Genomic DNA, 20,672 nt, shown 5'->3' on the forward strand with positions numbered 1-20,672 from the left:
AGAAGTGCTAGGGGTTTAACAGGAAAGGATGGAGTCTGTGAATGTCATTAAAGGCTGCCCTTTCCCTCTATAATTCAAGCACTGACTCCAGGGCTAGGTAAGAACCCAGAAAGCTGCCCCCCTCCAGGTCAGGCTATTTGTCCATCTAGCTTAGCATCGTCTCCCAGTTTGACCAGCTGTTCAGGCTTCCAGCAGTCTTTATATGCAAGTTATGCAACCTACAGCTTTGGGTTGTAGAGCATCTCAGAGTCGTGGGTTCAAGCCCCACTTTGGGCAAAAGATTCCTGCATTGTAGGGGGTTGGAATGGGCGGCCCTTGCAACCCCCAGACCCTCCTAGTTTCCCTAGTTTCCAGAGACGTCTTTGATTTCTGATTTCTGATTTGATCCTGATTTTCTGATTTGATCCTGGAATGTCCCATTTTTCCTTAGGATGTCCCTATTTTCATTGGAGAAATGTTGGAGGGTATAGAGTTACCCGACCCCCCAAGCCGTCTGAAGGCAATCCTGTACTGTATAGGTAATGGTGTGTTGTTTTTTTAAATGTTTAATATTTTATGATGCTTTTACGTATGTTGGAAGCTGTCCAGAGAAGCTGGAGCAGCCCAGTAAAATGTGTGGGGTATAAATAGTAAAGGGGCGTCCCTATTTTCATCAGAGAAATGTTGGAGGGTATGGACCCCTTCCAACTCTGCTATGATTTTAAGCTTGGGCAGTCCCACATCCCCGCCCGCTGTGAGACGAGGGCGGAGGAGAAAGAAAGGGGGCGGAAAGACTACAACTCCCAGCATGCAGCGGGGCGCCAGGGCATTAGAGGCGGCGCTTCCCCACCACGTGGCTTCAACATGGCTGAGTTTGTGGACCTGAATATTCCCCACTTGGCGGAGAAGGCGTCGCTGCAGAAGCTGGTGGAGGCGGCAGCGCACCGTGAGTGGGCAGCGGGCAAAGAGCGAGCGGGGGCGGGGGGAGGAAATGTCTGGCTCTGCACCCCCCCCAGCTTGGCTCTGCACCCTCGCGGGTTTGGGACGCCTGCCTTGCCCCTTGTGTCGATGCTCCATCTGTGCTTTAGGAAAGGATAACGCGCGGGGTTGTGCGCGCGCGTGCCTTTGCTGCATTCTTAAATTAGGAGTAATTTTTTTCTTTTTAAAAAGCTACGTACAGAGTTTTTAATTGGCGTTCAAATCTTCATTCCCGTCCTCCCACCCCCATGAGCAAGGACTTAGGCGCGCCTCTGCTCCCTCTCAGCCCGCGCGCACAGGCTCCGATCCCCGGGTGCGCGGGGATGATCATTTTGTTCCTTGAGACGAGATGGTTCGTAAGGATCTCTGGCGACACGTTGTTGGGCAGGTCTTGCCTCGGGTTGCCCAGGATTTCAGGGTCGTCCCTAAATGGTCGGATTGGGGAAGGCTCCGCACATGCGCTCAGAGGAGGAGGAGCACAGTCCCTAACGCCGATTTTCTTTTTAAGAAGCCGAAGGAAGGCTTACTTTGATGGTACCTGAGAACTTATGGCACACTGAAATAGACCTGGTGTTAGCTCCTCAAAATCAGTGCAAGAATGTGTGTGTTTTTTTGGTAGGAAGGTTTCCTAGACAAGGATAGAAGGGTAGAAATAAAACCACTACAGCCCGGGAGCTTTTTGTCTGCAGGATGTGTTTTAAGAACTGCTCCCTTCTCCCTCCCAGACCTAAGCTGAAATATGGAGCTGGTAGTTAGAGGAGATAATGTTTTTTGGGCTTCTTTTACCGGGTTACTGGCAGATCCTGACATGCAACAAAGCTACGCTTGTTTTCGTTGTATGAAATGTGAGGAATTCTGTTTATTCATTAGAAGTATTTATACCCTGGTTTCCAGCCAAAAAAAGTATCAGACTTTCTTGTAAACAAATGAAACTAACTGCGTAACATATTCCCTGGTCTGGGATTTAGACTCTGAAAAGGACATGACACAAAAAGGAAAGGATGGAGAGGTGAGAGGAAAGCAAGCAAACAAACTCATACAATCCTGAATAGCAATTGCTATTGTTCCTCTGAGTTGTGCATCTCTGAACATGATGACTAAATTCTATCCGTTATTGTTGTTGTTTTTATTATTATTATTATTATTATTATTATTATTATTATTAAAAATTGCCTGTGCTTTGCTTTTTAGTTGGCTATTCAACTGTTGCAATCAATTACGTCGTTGACTATGATGAAAAGAAGAAGGTAGGACTTTTTATTTTAAAACACTACTGGGGCTTGTGCAGGTGCAGCAAAGCAGACCGTTATAGAAGCTTTGCTGAATTGAGAGATGACTGCAAAAGAAGTAGTGGGAGGGTTGTATGCTAGCAGCGATCATGCTGCTAATTACATACTATACAGGTGTCCTTTCTTCCCTCTTTTGTATATATACTGAACATGCAGAAGAGGAACAAGGGCACTGAACTCACTCCAGAGGCCCATGCTCACAGGTGTGTTTGTGTGTTAGGGGTCTTTTTCACATGCTCATTTTGCAGCTCTACCCAAATGCAGGACACAGGTGGCGCTGTGGTCTAAACCACTGAGCCTCTTGGGCTTGCTGATCAGAAGGTTGGCGGTTCGAATCCCTGCGACAGGGCGAGCTCCCATTGCTCTGTCCCAGCTCCTGCCAATGTAGCAGTTTGAAAGCATGCCAGTGCAGGTAGATAAATAGGTACCACTGTGGCGGGAAGGTAAACAGTGTTTCCGTGCACTCTGGCACTCGTCATGGTCCTCTGTGCACTAGAAGTGGTTTAGTCATGCTGGCCACATAACCTGAAAAGCTGTCTGTGGACAAACACCAGCTCCCTCGGCCTGAAAGCAAGATTAGTGCTGCAACCCCATAGTCTCCTTTGACTGGACTTAACTGTCCAGGGGTCCTTTACCTTTACCTTTTTACCTCTGCCCAAATGGAGGAAGTCTCACCACCCCCTGTGTAAAAAAGGTATTGTGGTTGTAGTAGGACATACAGATTAATGGTAATTCAACTGACACATCGGGAAAGAGGCTCAGCAGTGTGAGGAGTTTCAATAAATTCTCCACCCTCCCACTTTTGTTCATGGAATCATTTTTCTGGTTGATGGGCATGCTTACTTGGAGGTAAGCCCCACTGAACTCGGTTGGGGCCGCCACACAAAAAAAGGCTGTGGCGTAGCCATAATGGCTGCTATAAGCCAATAGTCATTAAGCGTCCATGGCAGTGACTTTCAAACATAAACACTCTTGTATCCCGTGATTTCTAGCTGTGCTTCAGATTGGGCAGGAGATAAAAGTGTGCTTCGCATATGAGGAGGCTGGTGCTGAGTCTTTAAGAAAACTCTGAAATTCCATCTTGACTGAAGTTGAATGTGCTCCAGAAAACATAAATGAGCATGATCAGCACATTTGAGCCATTAGTGCATTTCACTCTCGTCATCTTTCACAAGAGCATGGATTTCACACTCATTAACTTTGGGAGGATTATGCCCAACCAGTGGCGTGTGTATAGTAAAAAAAAAGGAATCATAGAGTTGGAAGAGACCACGAGGGTCATTTAGTGCCGGATTTCTTTTTTGCCCAACATAGGGCTCAACTGACTGAGCTACCCCAGCTAGTCTGAGTGCTTCAGTGGGTCTGATCATAAATGTGTCTGTATAAGCCCTGATTTTCTTACATGTTTATAAGCTGTTAGAGTTTCCTAGTTAGAAGCAAAAAAGCTGACTTGAAGCTTCAATCCCATATGCTCTTACTGGGATCAAATGCTATTAAACCCATTTGGACTCAGAAGTGAATAGACAATGTACAGGAATGCACTTTAAATGTAAGTCTTCACAACAAAGCCTTGTACAATATATGTTTGTCAGGAACTCCGGAATTTGGCCCTCCCAATATTTCTCCAGTCCAGCAAGCACAGTGTATAAAAGATCCCATTCATCTTAGTTTGGTTGCTACTTTACATCATTGTGTTTTTTTAAAAAAATAGCTTCCTAGCTTTTGCTTACATGCTTCATTTAAAACAACTAAGCATGTTTGTGTGATGTTTGTTTACAGGAAATTGTCAAGCCATTGTCTCCCAAAGAATTGTTTACAGCCCTGCCTCTTGTACAGGTATGTCCAGATGTGTTTTACTAGCTATAATTTGTTCTCAAGGACATGTTTAGAGTATCTATTGAAGGCAGTGATTTGGGTTTTCTGGATAACTTTTTTCTGTGGGGAATTTTTCTGGAAAAGGAGAGTCATCTCAATGTATCAAAACATTTCCTAGGTTCCTTATTTGACGTACGAACTTCCTTTGAGATTTATTGTCGCTATTACTTAAAACGTGGAAATAGTAGTAGTAGCAGCTGTACATTTTAGTACTGACTTATGCAAAGAATCGTGGGAACTGCAGTTTCCTAAGGGTGCTGAGAGGTGCTGGGAGACAGAGCTACATCTGATGGGAGGGAGTTCCACAGGGTGGGCGCCACTACCGAAAAGGCCCTCTGCCTGGTTCTCTGTAATTGACTTCTCGCAGTGAGGGAACCGCCAGAAGGCCCTCCGCACTGGATCTCAGTGTCCAGGTAGAACGATGGGGGTGGAGACGCTCCTTCAGGTATACTGGGCCAAGGCCATTTGGGGCTTTAAAGTCAACACCAACACTTTGAATTGTGCTCGGAAATGTACTGGGACCCAATGTAGGTCTTTCAAGACTGGTGTTAAGTGGTGTCAGCGGCCGTTCCCAGTCACCAGTCTAGCTGCCGCATTCTGGATTAGTTGTAGTTTCTGGGTCACCTTCAAAGGTAGCCCCACGTAAAGTGCATTGCAACAAGGAAGCAGGGAGGTAATTAGCAGAACTGGTCAGCTGTCTCACTTTCCATTGATGGATTGCAATTTAAGGGTAATTCTGAGTGAAGTTGTTAGAAGTGGGCTTGTAAGCAAGGAGCTGCTTAACTGCAGCAGTTATAAGCGTCTTTAGTGAAAACTAACTGAGTCTTCTCCACCAGGAACAGAGTCCTTGAGTCCTCTGTGTAAGGGCTTATTACTTGACTATGAACAGCACAGTTATAGCCCTTTTGTCTGACTAAAAATAGACCTTGGTTGCCAACACTCCTGACGAATTAAAGAAAGGGCAAAGATACAAGATTTGTGTGGGCACCAATTCTGAACACAGCATCATTCTTCATTTTTGTATTAATGATGAGTAGGAGGCATGTTGCCACGGTTTCTGTTTCACTCCTTTTCCTCACGGCTGCTTCTCTTCTTCTTTGCAGGGGAAATCCAAGCCAATTAAGATTTTATCGAGGCTAACACTTGTTGTTTCTGATCCATCACACTGCAATATTCTAGTAAGCTTATGATGCAGTTCACAACCTTTTCTATTTCACAGAAAGAAGAAGAAGAAGAAGAGTGGCTTAGAATCTGTTGTGCTGTATAGTGATAGACTACAATTTTGCTGTAGGGGACGCAGATGGCGCTGTGGGTTAAACCACAGAGCCTAGGACTTGCCGATCAGAAGGTCGGCAGTTCAAATCCCCACAATGGGGTGAGCTCCCGTTGCTCAGTCCCTGCTCCTGCCAACCTAGCAGTTGAAAAGCACATCAGAGTGCAAGTAGATAAATAGGTACCGCTCCGGGGGGAAGTGCGCTGCTCTGGTTCGCCATAAGCGGTTTAGTCATACTGGCCACATGACCCGGAAGCTATACGCTGGCTCCCTCAGCCAATAAAGCGAGATGAGCGCCGCAACCCCAGAGTCGGTCACTACTGGACCTGATGGTCAGGGGTCCCTTTACCTTTACCTTACAACTTTGCTGACCTCTGGAACTCTTCCACGAGAAATTTGAATGGCCCCCAATGTCTAAATTTGTAGTTTTTGTACAAATTTGTAGTCTAGTCACATTTGCAGACAGTAAAGAAGATCCATAGTTCTTGAGTAATAAATGCTCCAGAATTGTCAGAAACTTAAGAATGGTTGGCAAGGCATGGAACATCACCACCACCTTCATAAATGTCAACCAAAGTTACTAGTTCACAATACAGTTTTATATAATTTGCCTGCCAGCACATCTTTTAGTTATTTATGGAAGAAATGTCACACTGGCAATCTGGGGGGGAAACAGCAATAAAAACTTCTTTGTGTGCCCATTTGAAGACACTAACTTCTCTCAGGAAAATGGTTGTCTACAAGTCAACCTTGTGCTGAAGAAGCAGCTTCAGCTTTTTGTAACTGGAGCTGGTCATGGCATCTCCCTCCCAGGCCAGATGAAAAAAGGCCTGCATCTAGCCAATGTTGGATGGATCAACCAACAATCTGGCTTCCTTCATGAGCAGTGGAAAAACTGGCCTCGCTTGCACACCATGGTAAACCAAATTTGCCATGGCTTACTTGGTAAACCAAATTTACCAGGAATGTGCAAATGTGCCCACTCACAGGGGCATTCAAGCCTGCTTTGCTTGCCTCCAGTTCTGTTAGCACAGCGCAGGAGCCAAGTCAAGGTTTGGCTTAGTGTATCATCCGAACCTGGTATCATGGTTAAAGTGTCTCTTCCTCAACCAAGATCTATAGCCAAGGTTTGTAGTCTTAGCAGTGAGCTCTTCCCTGGGAGCCAACATGCTTGAAAACAGCATTTTCCCCTATGGAGAGAAAGCAGTTTGTATTCTAAACTCTTCCCCCACCGCTTTGAATGCAAATTGCTTTCTCAGGAGAGAGGAAAACGCTCCATTTGTCAACAGGGCATTTCCCCCCCCCCCCCTTTAGAAAGTGCCTTGGATTTAAAGTGCTGGAGGAGACACGTTGGCTACAAGCGGCTTCTTTCTGCTTTTTGTTGGGGCATTGGCTGAGATGGGCTATGGCCAGGCTTAAAGCACCAGCTTAAATGGCTAGTCTGAAAAATGTTCTTTTTTAACGTTACACTTTTTCTTTTTTCTGCCCTAGAGATCGACATCTACCAACATAAAATTTTATGACATCTTTGCTGTGTTTCCTAAGAGTGGAAAACTCTTTCATGTAAGTTTTGAAAATTCCTCCCCCCCCCCCCACACCCCAAGCATTTGAATTGTGAAGGAAGTTGCAAAACTCAGAAGCTGCTAATGGCACTGCTAATGCCTGATCTCGCTCTTTATTTCTTCATGTGGTGTAGTTGCTGCTGTGGATCACAGGTCTGCTAATGGGCAGCTCAGTGATTGATGCCCAAGAGCAGGGGTCAGCAAACTTTTCCAGCAGGGGGTCAGTCCACTGTCCCTCAGACCTTGCGGGGAGGGCCAGACTATATTTTTTTGGGAGGGGGGAATGAACGAATTTCTAAGCTCCGCAAATGCCCAGAGGTGCATTTTAAATAAAAGCACACATTCTACTCATGTAAAAACACACTGATTCCCGGACCATCCACAGGCCAGATTTAGAAGGCGATTGGGTCGGATCCGGCCCCCGGGCCTTGGTTTGCCTACCCATGCCCAAGAGTGACTCTCCCCAAGGCACTTGCAGATTATTGACTCGCTCTGTGTTTTCGCTAAGACGGGCCTTCCAAAAGCTGCTCACCTGTCAGTCATCTGACATCACAGTGATGTCAGATGACCCAAAGGGACATTTTTCCTTGGTGGCCACAGCTCAAGCTGCATCTGATGAGGAAGACTTCCTGGACTGGACATAACAAAAAACTGTAGCCAGACATGTGCTTCCTTCATATTGGCCAAGATACTGTTGTCCAAACACATTTGTGAGGGGCTTTGGAGTGTTCAGAGTGCTATATCGGGCTGGGAAGTCTTGGGCCTACAGGCCACCTTTAGCCCTTCAGACCTCGTATCCACTGGCCTTCTCTCTAGGCTACCCCCTTCACTTCTCTGCCTCCTCAAGGGCCTTGAACTGTGAGAGTGACTCTTGTTTGCTCTCCTGCATGAGAATCTCTGATGTAGCCTGTTGTACAGAGGTTGGAGTCATGTCCATTGTCCCAACCTTTCGTCTTTCCCACTGCAAGAAGGTTTATACCCACAAAGGGAATGCATCCCGCAGGGTTACACACATGCTACTACTGCTTCTTGTAGCGATGGACAAGCAGGGATCTAATGGAGATTTCTGTTCTTTCTGATGTGAGGAGAGATTTCACTGAACGCTGCTTCTTGGGTGAATGCCAAGGCAAGAGAAAAAATACTGCTATTCTTTATCTAGCAACAATATGGGGTTTTTAAACTGTAAACGTACAACAGTTGCACACCTGGGACAGGAACTGGTTGGATTTTCAAGTGATATATTTGATATGGAGAGCAGTCCTGTATCCAGCAGATGGCAGTGTTGCCTCTTGTTAAAGGAAGGAAATATTTTTTCCAGAATAATAGGCCACATTTCAGCATTCTTCCCACCTTGCCCTCACCCCTACCCCAAGGTTTTCTTTTCTCTGCATACTTAGTATTTTAAATCCCTACAAGTCATGGAAAAATTGAGAGTTTGTACAAAAGCCAGTGGTTAAGTTTTCTTTTCTAACATCATCGTTCTGGACGAATGTTGGTCAGCTTTGTTGTTGCTGCTGCTGCTGCAGTTTGAAGAACTCCCTTTCTTGTGGGTTTTGTGTCCCTGGCTGATGCAGATTCTGTTTAAGATTCCTTTTGATGGTGTGAATAATTATGTTGCCACAGTTTCAAGAATGGAATCAGCTGAGTTTTCTTTCTGGTGGCAAGGAAATTGCTAGCTGTCAAGCTTTAACACTGCCCTAGACACTCCCTGAGGGTCCTTGGACAAACTACATCCTCTGTCCTAACCTCTCTTCTGCAATGCTGTCCTGCCTTACAGGGTTATTGTAAGGATCACTGTATGTGACGCTCAGGAGTGGAAAGCCCATAGATATACTATGTTTTGATATTATACGAAGGGAGTGTATGTGCTCTCCAAATTCTCTGGAATATAACCTTTTTTAGTTGGATTCCTCCTTTGCATTCTGAAAGTTTGCTCCAGGGTTTTACATACCATCATTAAGCATATGAGATCTCTGCACTTTCAATGCTGCTCTGATTAACCCCTTTCCGCCCTGACCTCAACATGCAATGTTGGAAGAATACACTAGGTCCATTGGAAGGGATGAAGAACCTGTGGTCTCCCAGGTGCTGTTGGGCTTCGTTTAGTTTATACAGTGGTACCTCGGGTTAAGTACTTAATTCGTTCCGGAGGTCCGTTCTTAACCTGAAACTGTTCTTAACCTGAAGCACCACTTTAGCTAATGGGGCCTCCTGCTGCCGCTGCGGCACCGGAGCACGATTTCTGTTCTCAACCTGAAGCAAAGTTCTTAACCTGAAGCACTATTTCTGGGTTAGCAGAGTCTGTAACCTGAAGCGTATGTAACTTGAAGCATATGTAACCCGAGGTACCACTGTATACCGCTTCGCATGTCAACAGAAATCTCTAAACAGCTTGTATATCTCAAGAAAATGGTGCCGATATAAGAAATGCAGTTCGGATTCTGCATTCTGTACCTCACAGCAGTTCCGTATTTTAAATTACACAATTAAACAGCAATAAATGTTTTTAGACAATGTACATTTGTAAAGACAACTTAAGAGCCACAAAAGCAGATCCTGTGGAAAACATCAAAATGCAGCATAATTATAGTATAATATCTTGGAAATCTCGTACATCTTATAAAGAGAAACACATAATCATACCGTCTCCAAAATCACATACACATTCACAGTACACAAAACTATAACGTAAACACAACAGCCTCCACATGCACTTGATTCAACCATCAGGCTCTCTGTACGCCCACCCAATCTACTCAGTTCTCGCTTCAATGAAACCCTTAAATTTTCAACTAAGAATAATCAACATATGGAATAGAAGCGATCCAGTAAAACCGCTTATTTCCATCCTGTGAAGATGGGAGCTGACAATGTTGGGTAGGACTGATGGGAGCTACCATTCAGCCATGCCTAGAAGGCCACGGCTTTCCCCATCTCTTTCCTTGACACTTGGGCAACAATTGCTTTCCTGTCAGCTATTCTGCTGCAGGGCACAATACTAGAACTTGTAGAGAAACTATACAAGTATGTCAGTGTCTGCCTTTTTTTAAAAAAAAGTAACCCTCTGCTTTCAAATTTGCAATACAGGTGGCCTGCACAACCTTAGACGTAGATATTGTGTGCATCAATGTAACAGAAAAGCTGCCGTTCTACATCAAGAGACCCTCTGTGAATGTGGTAAGGTGGCCTGCAAATGTCGTGCGCAGTCCTGACATTCCTCTTCTTTCTCCTTTTGTTTTTCTGCTTGTCCATTAACAGTTTTGTCCTCTGTGGAGAAGTAGGTCGGGTATCATGTTAGAAACACAGATATATAAGCCCAGGCACCCAATGGATTCTTAAATCAGGGTTACAGCTGCCAAAACGGAATGCTTGGTTGCACATTTGGGGGCCAGGCAGCTCAAAGTTTGTATTTTTCAGTAAGACTTTTTTGGTTCCTGAAATTCATTCTGATTGGGCAGGTAAAATATAATGGATAGAATTCTACAGTAATTAAGCAGTATATAAATAGCATTAATTAATTAACAGGGTGGGCATGAGGTTTTGTGGCACTGCTTGGACTTTTATACACCCTGCCAAAATCCAAATTCTCCTGTTGAAACTTTTTTTTAAAAAAACCAGAAGAAACAATACCAGATTTGCAGAGGTGTGGAATTGCCAAACACTTTACAGTTTGGAAATCCCAAGTGCGTGAGCATGGAATACTGTGTCCTTTTTATGTTATGTGTATCAGAGGAGGAGGAGGAGGGACTTTTGCTTTTCTAGAGAGCCATTAACTTTGTCCCACTGGGTGCCTCTGCTTTTTGGAGGATATGAGACAGCAGGGAAAACACATCAATTATATACAATAGCTGTGAGACGTTGACTGTGTCAAACTCCCTTCAGCTTCTGTTTGCTTTGCTTTCATGTGAAGGCAATAGATCGAGGCATCTACTTTGAACTTATTTATGTGCCTGCCATCAAAGACTCCACAATGAGAAGATATACGGTTTCAAATGCACTCAGTCTGATGCAGATCTGCCGAGGGAAGGTGAGGCTCAAAATGGGTTTGCCCCACTTCTTTTTCATCAGAACTTTTTTTTTCCCCCTTCCAGTTAATGTTGTTTTGAATTAAGAATAGGCAGCTTGAACTGTTCCCCTTTTCCTTCTGTTGGTCTTCAATCACCGCAGCTAATGATCATTGTTTGAGAGCTCGGTGTGACTGATACGTTTCTGACTTTGCAAACTTTCTCTGGAAAGCTGCGGAACTCCTGAAGGAGGGCAGACTATTAACATCAGATTGCCTGTTGAAGGAAGGGGAGAGGGGAAATGTCTGGGTCACTGGCCCTTAACAAGAGTGTCTTCTCAGCAGAATTTGGGCCATCCTAAAACAGGAGCCTTGAAATGCTTTTTGGGGCTCCGGGGGGGGGGGAGGCTTCAGGAAGAGGGTGCCTTTTAATTAGCCTCTGTGAAACCTTCCCTCTCTGCCAGAACAGAACCTCAGGACTTCATGGCTATTTTTTGGCGTGGGGGAGGTTGTGGAGAGTAATAGAAAGAAAAGAGGTCCTTCATTGCTTTCTTTCCTACCTATTTAAAACAGGAAAGTGTTTGGGGTTGTGGTTGTTGTTTTAACCGCATGGTGCATACATAGCCTGCTGCCGTCCTAAGAGTAATCCACAACTTCGGGAGATTGTAAGATTTCAGTAGGGGACCTCAGACCCTTCAGATGCTGCTGAACTATAACTCCCATCAGCCCCTGCAAACATGGCTGGTGACCAAGGATGATGGGGATTGTAGTTCAGCAATATCTGAGGGACCCAGTGTTCCCCACCCCTTCTCAAGGAGACCAACCCCTCCCCCTTTCTTCTGCTTCAACTAAGCAGCTAATTAATTCAATAGGCCCTGAAAGCCACAGAGAATGGGTCCTGTGCTGCTTACTTTTATTTGGCAGACCAATATTTGTCTGCATGCCTGTGGGGTCAGCGAAGTTCTATTTCGTGTGGGTGGGGGCCCATTTCATCCCCAGCTGATGGGCCCCAGACTACCACCCCCATGCCCATGACAACCAAAAGCAGAATGGGTGCTTGTCTTATTCCTCATTTTGTTCTTGCCGGTCGTGGATGTTGTGGTTTTGAATTCGGATGAGTCAGGTTTGCATGAAATAACGTAACCTATTCCAGTTTTTTTCTGAGAATATATTCTCCAAAGTCCATGCCATGTTTTTTTATTATTTATAGCCCACTGTTCCCTCCTGGAGCTGAAGCAGCATACAGTCATACCTTGGCTCCCAAACGCCTTGGGAGTTGAGCATTCCAGCTCCCCAATGATTGAAAACCAGAAGTGAGTGTTCCGGTTTTCGAATGTTCTTTTGGAAGCCGAATGTCTGACGGGCTTCCGATTGGCTGCAGGAGCTTCCTGAAGCCAATCAGAAGCCGCAATTTGGTTTCCGGACATTTTGGAAGTCGAACGGACTTCCAGAACAGGTACGGCTGTATACAGGTTCTGCCCCACCCACCCCAACACATAGGCAAGTACATACACACACTATTTTATCCTTACGACAACCCTGCGAGGTAGGTTAGGCTAAGCAAAAGTCGCAACCCCAAAGTCACCCAGTGAACTTCATGACTAAGGAGAGCTTTGAACCCTGGCCTGTTAGCTCCTACTTCACCTCTCAAATCTCTGCAGCACATTGACTTGTAATCACTCGGTCCAAGCAGCTTAAGAGAATCCTGATTCAAGTGCACCATAGCAGTGTCTTGGTTTGATTAATCACCAATATTGAATCATTTCCTTGTCTTGCCCTTTCCCCTGTGCCCACAGGACTCGCCCCCACCCCCTAGAGTTCTTCTTTCCAGTGGTACCTCGGGTTACAGACGCTTCAGGTTACAGACTCCACTAACCCAGAAATATTATCTCAGGTTAAGAACTTTGCTGCAGGATGAGAACAGAAATCGTGCTCTGGAGGCACGGCGGCAGCAGGAGGCCCCATTAGCCAAAGTGGTGCTTCAGGTTAAGAACAATTTCAGGTTAAGAACGGACCTCTGGAACAAATTCAGTACTTAACCCAAGGGATCACTGTAGGTTGTGAGGAAGGTGCATATGGCCCTAAACGGCCTCGGCCCAGTATACCTGAAGGAGCGTCTCCACCCCCATCGTTCTGCCCGGACGCTGAGGTCCAGCGCCGAGGGCCTTCTGGCGGTTCCCTCATTGCGAGAAGCAAAGCTACAGGGAACCAGGCAGAGGGCCTTTTCGGTAGTGGCGCCCGCCCTGTGGAACGCCCTCCCATCAGATGTCAAAACGATAAACAACTACCTGACATTCAGAAGACATCTTAAGGCAGCCCTGTTCAGGGAAGTTTTTAATGTATGATATTTTAGTGTTTTCTGGTTTCTATGGAAGCCGCCCAGAGTGGCTGGGGAGGCCCAGCCAGATGGGCGGGGTACAAATAAATTATTATTATTATTATTATTATTATTATTATTATTATTATTATTATTATGGCGTGTTTGCTTCCCAGTGAGATCTGCACAGTGAATTGTGCTCTGCAGGGCACAAGGCTTCTCAGAGAGTGTGTGTGTCTATAATGTGCCGTTTTGTGTCCACATGGTGGTTCTGCATTGGGGAAAGCCTTTCAAAGAAGAAAGGGAATGCGTTCAGAAACTTCCACTAATTAGTTTTTTGTGTTGCCTTATTTCCTAGAATATAATTTTATCCAGTGCAGCAGAAAAGGTGAGTGTGTGTGTGTATGTGTAATCCTGCAATGACTAATGGGTGCTTCACATTCGTGCTTCATTGGAGGACTTGGGTTGCCTACAGAAAATCCCGGGTTCAATCCATGGTATCTTCCATTAGAACTGGGGTTGCTTGCTTTCTAAAATCCTGGAGATCTGCTTCCAAGTCATTGAAAACAATACTGAGCTAAATATACCAAGGATCTGACTCTGGTAGCTTCCTGGGTTCCTTTTAAATGATCATCCCTTTGTATTTATCTTTTGCTAACCAAGCAGCATTTGCACACACATGTCTTCCCACACACTCCATTTCGTTTGGGGAAACTCACATAGCCTTTACCTAAAATTCGGTATTTCTTTGTGTTTTTTTCTAGCAACTCCTAGGCACAGCTAATCCCTGGTCGTTGACCAGGCAGACCCAGACCAATGGGGTTGGGAGTCCAGTATCATTTGGGGGCCCAGGGGCGAAGAACACTGCCCTAGCGTATACAGTTGTGTATTTGTCACCTAGCATCCGCATGCGTAATGGCTTTCTCTTCCGTTGCAGCCTCTACAACTACGAGGTCCGTACGATGTGGCGAACCTGTATCCTTTTCAAGTGTGTTTGTTAGGACCTTCAGAACTTCACTGCCTGAGATACAGCCGTTAGCCTCTCCTTGAAAGGGTAAAACTGTCAGCAGCAGAATGCTCATAAATGATCCTGCTTTTTGCAAGAGGAGTGAAAGGTCAGTTTGTTTGGAGAGGAAACAACGCAAGAGAGCCCAGAGACAAGGAAGGGTTGTGTAACGATGGCAGGAGACAAGGTGTGAGGCTGAAGCAGTGCTAGGAGGGTGAGAAAGTAGCCGAAGGAAATGGAGGAGGAAGACAAAGCAATGATTTGAAAAGGAGGGTGTCTGCGAAGGGTGGTGTAGAGGGAGCGCGGAGCTGAAAAAGAGAAGGACTAGGGAGGGAAGGGGGAAAATCATCTCCTGGGGTTTTCTTACACGGTGAGTCAAATGGGTCCTGGCTGACAGTAGACCTTCAGGATTCAGCAAGGACAGATTGATAGTTTGGGGTTGGGAGTGACATTCAACATTTTCTCTTTTAAAAGCCCTTTTTAAAAACAATACAATGGTACCTCGGGTTAAGTACTTAATTCGTTCCGGAGGTCCGTTCTTAATCTGAAACTGTTCTTAACCTGAAGCACCGCTTTAGCTAATGGGGCCTCCCGCTGCTGCCGCGCGATTTCTGTTCTCATCCTGAAGCAAAGTTCTTAACCCAAGGTACTATTTCTGGGTTAGCGGAGTCTGTAACCTGAAGCATCTGTAACCTGAAGTGTATGTAACCCGAGGTACCACTGTACAATCCACACACAGGTATAACAAAGTGGAAAACAGAAGAGCCAACCCATAATATTACTAGAATAATGGGCAAGGGTTGCCAATTAAGATAAGGCATTCTAAGAAAGTTTAGAACATCCCCACTCCAGTGCCTCAAGATTCCTTTTTGTTGTTGGGCAGCCAATAAATAGAACAGTCTCCCAATGCCTTTGTGTGCAATAGCCTGTAAATGCTGCAGATATATATTCTTCTACACTCAGTGGTCGTATACTAGCTTGCTGTAGTCATACGGAATGTTAAGAGACAGGAACCACGGGTATCTAGTACTGGTGTTTCGGTTCTGATGTTTGGTTGTTGCATCAAAACTACTAAATGAACAGAAAGATCCCAACCTGCCTAGCTAACCTTGAAAATGAATTTGTATTTAAACACCTGTGACCAGAGAAGCAGCTAAGTGGTTCAGATCATTGTTTGGAATATAGTGCCACAACCACCCCAAGTTAAAATATTAGTGTGGCCCTCTAGAATATATATAGAGTACTGTGTCCAGTTCTGGGCACCACAGTTCAAGAAGGACACTGACAAACTGGAACGTGTCCAGAGGAGGGCAACCAAAATGGTCAAAGGCCTGGAAACGATGCCTTATGAGGAACGACTAAGGGAGCTGGGCATGTTTAGCCTGGAGAAGAGGAGGTTAAGGGGTGATATGATAGCCATGTTCAAACATATAAAAGGATGTCACATAGAGGAGGGAGAAAGGTTGTTTTCTGCTGCTCCAGAGAAGTGGACACGGAGCAAGGGTTCCAAACTACAAGAAAGAAGATTCCACCTAAACATTAGGAAGAACTTCCTGACAGTAAGAGCTGTTCGACAGTGGAATTTGCTGCCAAGGAGTGTGGTGGAGTCTCCTTCTTTGGAGGTCTTTAAGCAGAAGCTTGACAACCATATGTCAGGAGTGCTCTGATGGTGTTTCCTGCTTGGCAGGGGGTTGGACTCGATAGCCCTTGTGGTCTCTTCCAACTCTATGATTCTATGAATGATGATGCTGTCTGTGCTGGCTGGGAGCGGGAGACAAATAGCAATGAGTGGTGGAAGTCGTGGTCTTGACAACATCAGGAGGGCTGCAGATTCCCCACCCCTTTAATTTGACAAGCACTTTTGTCAGACAGGTTATTCTGATTTCCGTCCTTGCAATATCTGGGGAGCTGGGAGTGATTTGAACATGCTGAACTTTGACAACTTCAATACTCCATCCTGTGTGCCACAGTAGCTTTTGTAGGTTGGTAGAGGAGCTGGGCTTAGCTATGCCTCAAGCATGTTTTGCCCTCTTTGTGCTTGAATATCCTTAACGAAAGTGGAAAGAGGGTGGCTGTTTGGCCTGTCTGAAAGCAATGCCAAGGCAGCAGTTTCTACGAATGGCCGAGCAGTCCTGCTTCATGGAGGTAAGCTGGAACAGTAACTGGGATAACGAACGTATTTGCAAGAATGTCCAAAGTTAACAAATCTGAAGAAGTGTCCCTAAGGTGCTACTGGACGATAGATAGATAGATAGATAGATAGATAGATAGATAGATAGATAGCGTCACACCAACACGGCTACCTACCTAAATCTAAGCAATGTTTTCATAATGTCTATTTAAAAAGTGCAATGTGGGCTTATTGTAACATATTAAAATCACAGGGGGGAAATCGTATACCTGTGCTAATGTAAAACTCTAGCTTTATTTATTTATAGTATTTCTACCCGCTCTTCAATGAATGTGTTCAGTCCCAAAGCAGGGAACAGAAGTCATAGGAAAAGTCACCGGGAAAGGGGAGGGGCAAGATACATAAATTACAAAATCATATAAACAGGTCCAAGAAACAATTTAACAATCTACCATAAGGTAAACAAGCAAAACTACAGCATCAAAATTATTTCCAATTTAACCAAACACCTAGGTAAAAGTAAATAAAACATTCAACCAGATTGAAACAGAATAAACAACCGGTGGTTCCCTCCCGATTTTTCCACTTAATGCAGCCCAACCGTTCCTTCTCTGTCCATCACACAAAGTGGGCCGCACTCTGTGCCAACAGATTCTCACTCTGTGGCTTTTGAGTAGCTTAACATCTTTCCCCCACACCCTCCACCCATCCAGGCCCTCACCCTGAGTGGTATAAACGGTGACAGAGCACCTTTTCTGGTTTTGTTGCAGTTCGGCATTTAAAACGCCGTGTTCCCTAGACTAGGATTGCTTGGCACGATGCACTCAGACGTTGGAGCACAGCTCCCCTCATCTGTAATGTTTGACCATGCTGGCTGGTGCTGAGGGAATTTTTAGAGTCCCAATGACAGCTGGAGGGCCACAGGTTCCTGGCCTAGACTACTGTCCTGGATGAGCAGGGGATGTGTCAGCACTGCCTTCATTTAAATGGTTCCAAATAAGTGCTTTGACTTTATAGGTCTGCGGAGCTCGGGAGCGCACAGAATGGTTTGTGCTGACCTAGTTTGTAGGGCGTCTTGCAAGAGCCGGTTGAGTTGCCCTGTTCACCTGCCCAATTAGTGGCAGTGTTAATAATGATGCAAAGGCTGCCTATCTTGCCTGGTTATAGTGGGTAAGCCTCAGTGGAGCGACTTGACTGTGGCCACCAGGGCAGAAGATAATGTATGGCCTGTATGGGTCTGTTCGTGTGCCGTATTTCATCTGCTCAGCATCCATCTGGTCCCTTTTTTGATAGAAAAACGCTGCCATGGTGGTGATGGTGGCAGTTGCCACTGCAATAGATCAGCTCCCTTAGTTGTACAGGTGTGGTCTCCTTGGTTGAAGTCACTATAGCACAGTGGTGTGCAGCCCTTGCCTTGTGCACTTAGTGCCTCGTTCTGGGTGCAGTTCTGCAAGCCAGCAGCTTGTAATTTGGGGATCCTTTCTAAATGTCTCTCTCCGTTTTGATTTCAGAAGCTCGGAAGACTGCCTCTGGCGTAGTGTACACCAAGAAAAAAAACCGAGCCACAGAGGAAGATGAGACTACTCCAGTCAGTAAAAAAGCCAAGACAGCTTTGTGACAAGAAGGCTCTTTTCAGGGGAGCCCATCAACCCCCTAACCTCTAAAATACCCAGTCAAGTGGAGCGACTTGACTGTGGATCCAGGACAGAAGATAATGTTCCACGCTTCCCATTGGAATAGGAATGGAAGATTGCGGACACTCCCTTTTATGATGAAGCCTTTTGTACTGAAGACTTGCTTTCTTTTTTACCAACCCTTTTGTTCAGTAAGTTTCTAGGACTCGAAACTCCCTAGATGCGTAATCACCCTGATCGCTATCAAATCAGTTCGTGCACGCACACATAAATGATTGCAGAGTTTTCCTGGCACCTGACCACCGAATTAAAGTCACAGGTTGCAACTGTGAATTCCAAACTGCGGAGCTGTGAGCGTATTCTATTGTTTGTGCCCAGGGAAAGAAGTTGCGTACTCTGCAGTGGGAGCTGAAGTTATACGTTTGCTAAGCGTTCCTTGCGTGTGTCTATAGTAGGGAGACCTGACCATCTGGAACATTTTGGGCAACGTGCATTAGGGTGCTGTACAACTAGAGTGGTTTCCATTGCTGTTGCTTCTACGTTTTTAGCTGTTTGTGGAATGGCAACAAACCTGCTTCACCACTGGTAAATTTCAATGTTTTTCTTTAGCATGGTCTGCCATTTTCCTATCCACACCAGTGGATGGACCGCAGCTGAGTGTAGTATCCATTGCCTGATGTATTTGTTCCCCCCTCAAAACTATTTGAACATGCGCAATGGTTGTTTCACATCCTGAGCAAGGGGCCATTTTGTTTGTTTATTCCCCACCCCAGCCACTCTGAGTGGTTCCCAACAGAATATTAAAACCACTATAAAAGATCAAACATTAAAAACTTCCCTAAACAGGGCTGGTTTCAGGTGTCTTCTAAAAATCAGGTAGTTGTTTATTTCCTTAACATCTGATAGGAGGGCGTTCCACAGGGCAGGCGCCACCACTGAGAAGGCCGTCTGCCATTGACTAACAAGATTGTTGCCTACGCATGTAAGACACAGCTTACTTTCTGCCCAGTTGAAACTGCAACAGCCATCTTCACCTTGACGGGAACAAGAGAATTAAGACTTGGCTGGTGCTTTCTGTCTCATTACCTTGGAATGTCTATTCTTCCACGTGATGCCCTTTTATCTTCAGTTTCCTAAGGCACGGCTGTAATTGGCTTTCTCCCCAAAGGTGTGTGTGTGAGGGGGCAGAGAGTTCTAAGAGCTTTTCTTTTTATTGCATTAAATTAAGGGTTTGAATTAAAAGGATCTTCTCATTATGACACTAGCAGAACTGTGCTCTGGAACACAGGTTGCCGTCCAAAGGAGACAGAGTGGGGGGTGGGTGGGCAGAGGTGATTTCATGCAGAGAAGGGATGGTTAGCAGAAAAGTGCCCCTTTTCTCCTGACTAGGATCCAAGGCCAGAAGCAAGCCTTCCCAGGAGGAAATCAAGTGAGGGTAGGTCAGGCTTCCTCAACCTTGGTCCTCCAGATGTTTTGAGACTACAACTCCCATCATCCCTGACCACTAGTCCTCCTAGCTAGGGATCATGGGAGTTGTAGGCCAAAAACACCTGGAGGGCCAAGGTTGAGGAAGCCTGGGATAGGTGGTTTTGGAGTGCTCAGCCCTGTTCCTTCTGCTTCTCCACTTTAAATTGCCCCTAATTCTCCTCTCCGAAATTTGTATATTCTAGCACATGGGTTGGGCTTCCCTTGCATCTAATTAGATCCCCAATAGCAAAGAGTTTGAAAGGGTTTGCATTGCAACTACATTGTGTCCCAAAGGCCTGCTCGCTAGTGCTACTAATTTATTTTTATTTATTTTTTTTTATTTATTATATACTGCCCTTCATTGGAAGATCTCAGAGAGGTTCACAAGATAAAGGAATGGTTGTTTGTGGGCTGTGGCCCTGAAACTCTCCACAGGAATGCCAGCAAATACTGTCAGGATTCCTTATTACCAAGTAGCTTCAGGTGTTGCTGTTACAGCTTCAAAAGTATTTCATATTTATTTTGCAACTGACGTGCATCGCCGCTTGAAACTCTTGCCTTGGCAGAACTGAATGAGCTTGGCTTTGATCTCTGAGTAAACTAAAAATCATTCAGAAATGTTTACTTTGCAAAGTGTGTGTGTGTGTGTGTCCTCTTGCCACTGACTTTTCCTCCTTTAATTCAACTAAGATGCTACTTGAGCTTTATCGGTTATAAAATGGCCTGGTGGTAAGTTTCTATAGAATCTGGACCTGAGCTAGACAGTGGGAATGGTTTGGGACAGGGCTGTCTTAGTTCCCTTCAAGTCATTGAGAAATGTGACATTTGAAAATTCTTCCCCGACCTAAGAGTTAATAACTTTCAGGGCTCCTACTAACAAAGAAGATGGTATCCAATTTTTCATCTTGGTTGAAATGTGTGTTTTGCATACACACAAACACATGGGAGAAGGAAACTACACATCTTTGAATTCTGTAGTTTTACATGAGGACATTTTGGCTTTATTTTTGTTGAATAAATCATGGTGTAGTATGTCATGTGTTGTTCATCTGAGGTTGTATTTACCTAATTTTAAGAGCTGCTAAGGAACAGATTGTTGTTGTTATATCCTGATATGTAAAACCACAGAATTCAAAGAAGGTGTACTTCCTTTCCCCC

The 20,672-nt window shown here is 45.1% G+C and overlaps 1 protein-coding gene across 1 annotated transcript; it reads left to right on the plus strand.

The window, feature by feature from the left end:
* The first annotated feature begins 795 nt into the window (after positions 1–795).
* RPP30 (ribonuclease P/MRP subunit p30) lies at positions 796–20,139 on the plus strand. The gene is made up of 11 exons (XM_083740949.1): positions 796–925; positions 2,149–2,204; positions 4,026–4,082; positions 5,225–5,299; positions 6,886–6,957; positions 10,044–10,133; positions 10,867–10,983; positions 13,635–13,664; positions 14,214–14,251; positions 16,348–16,427; positions 17,925–20,139. The coding sequence occupies exons 1-11, from the start codon at positions 844–846 to the stop codon at positions 18,029–18,031; spliced, it is 804 nt and encodes a 267-aa protein (XP_083597075.1). The 5' UTR covers positions 796–843; the 3' UTR covers positions 18,032–20,139.
* The last annotated feature ends 533 nt before the right edge of the window (positions 20,140–20,672 follow it).

This window comes from Podarcis gaigeae, assembly GCF_964106915.1.
Source record: "Podarcis gaigeae genome assembly, chromosome: 5".
NCBI lineage: Eukaryota > Metazoa > Chordata > Lepidosauria > Squamata > Lacertidae > Podarcis > Podarcis gaigeae.

Bases quoted from the DNA above. Each gene is read 5' to 3' on its own strand.
- RPP30 (XM_083740949.1), top strand. From the start codon at position 844: ATGGCTGAGTTTGTGGACCTGAATATTCCCCACTTGGCGGAGAAGGCG. The intron at 10,134-10,866 runs GTAAGGTGGCCT...TTTCATGTGAAG, and splicing joins AGAGACCCTCTGTGAATGTG to GCAATAGATCGAGGCATCTA. The intron at 16,428-17,924 runs GTAAGCTGGAAC...TTTTGATTTCAG, and splicing joins AGCAGTCCTGCTTCATGGAG to AAGCTCGGAAGACTGCCTCT.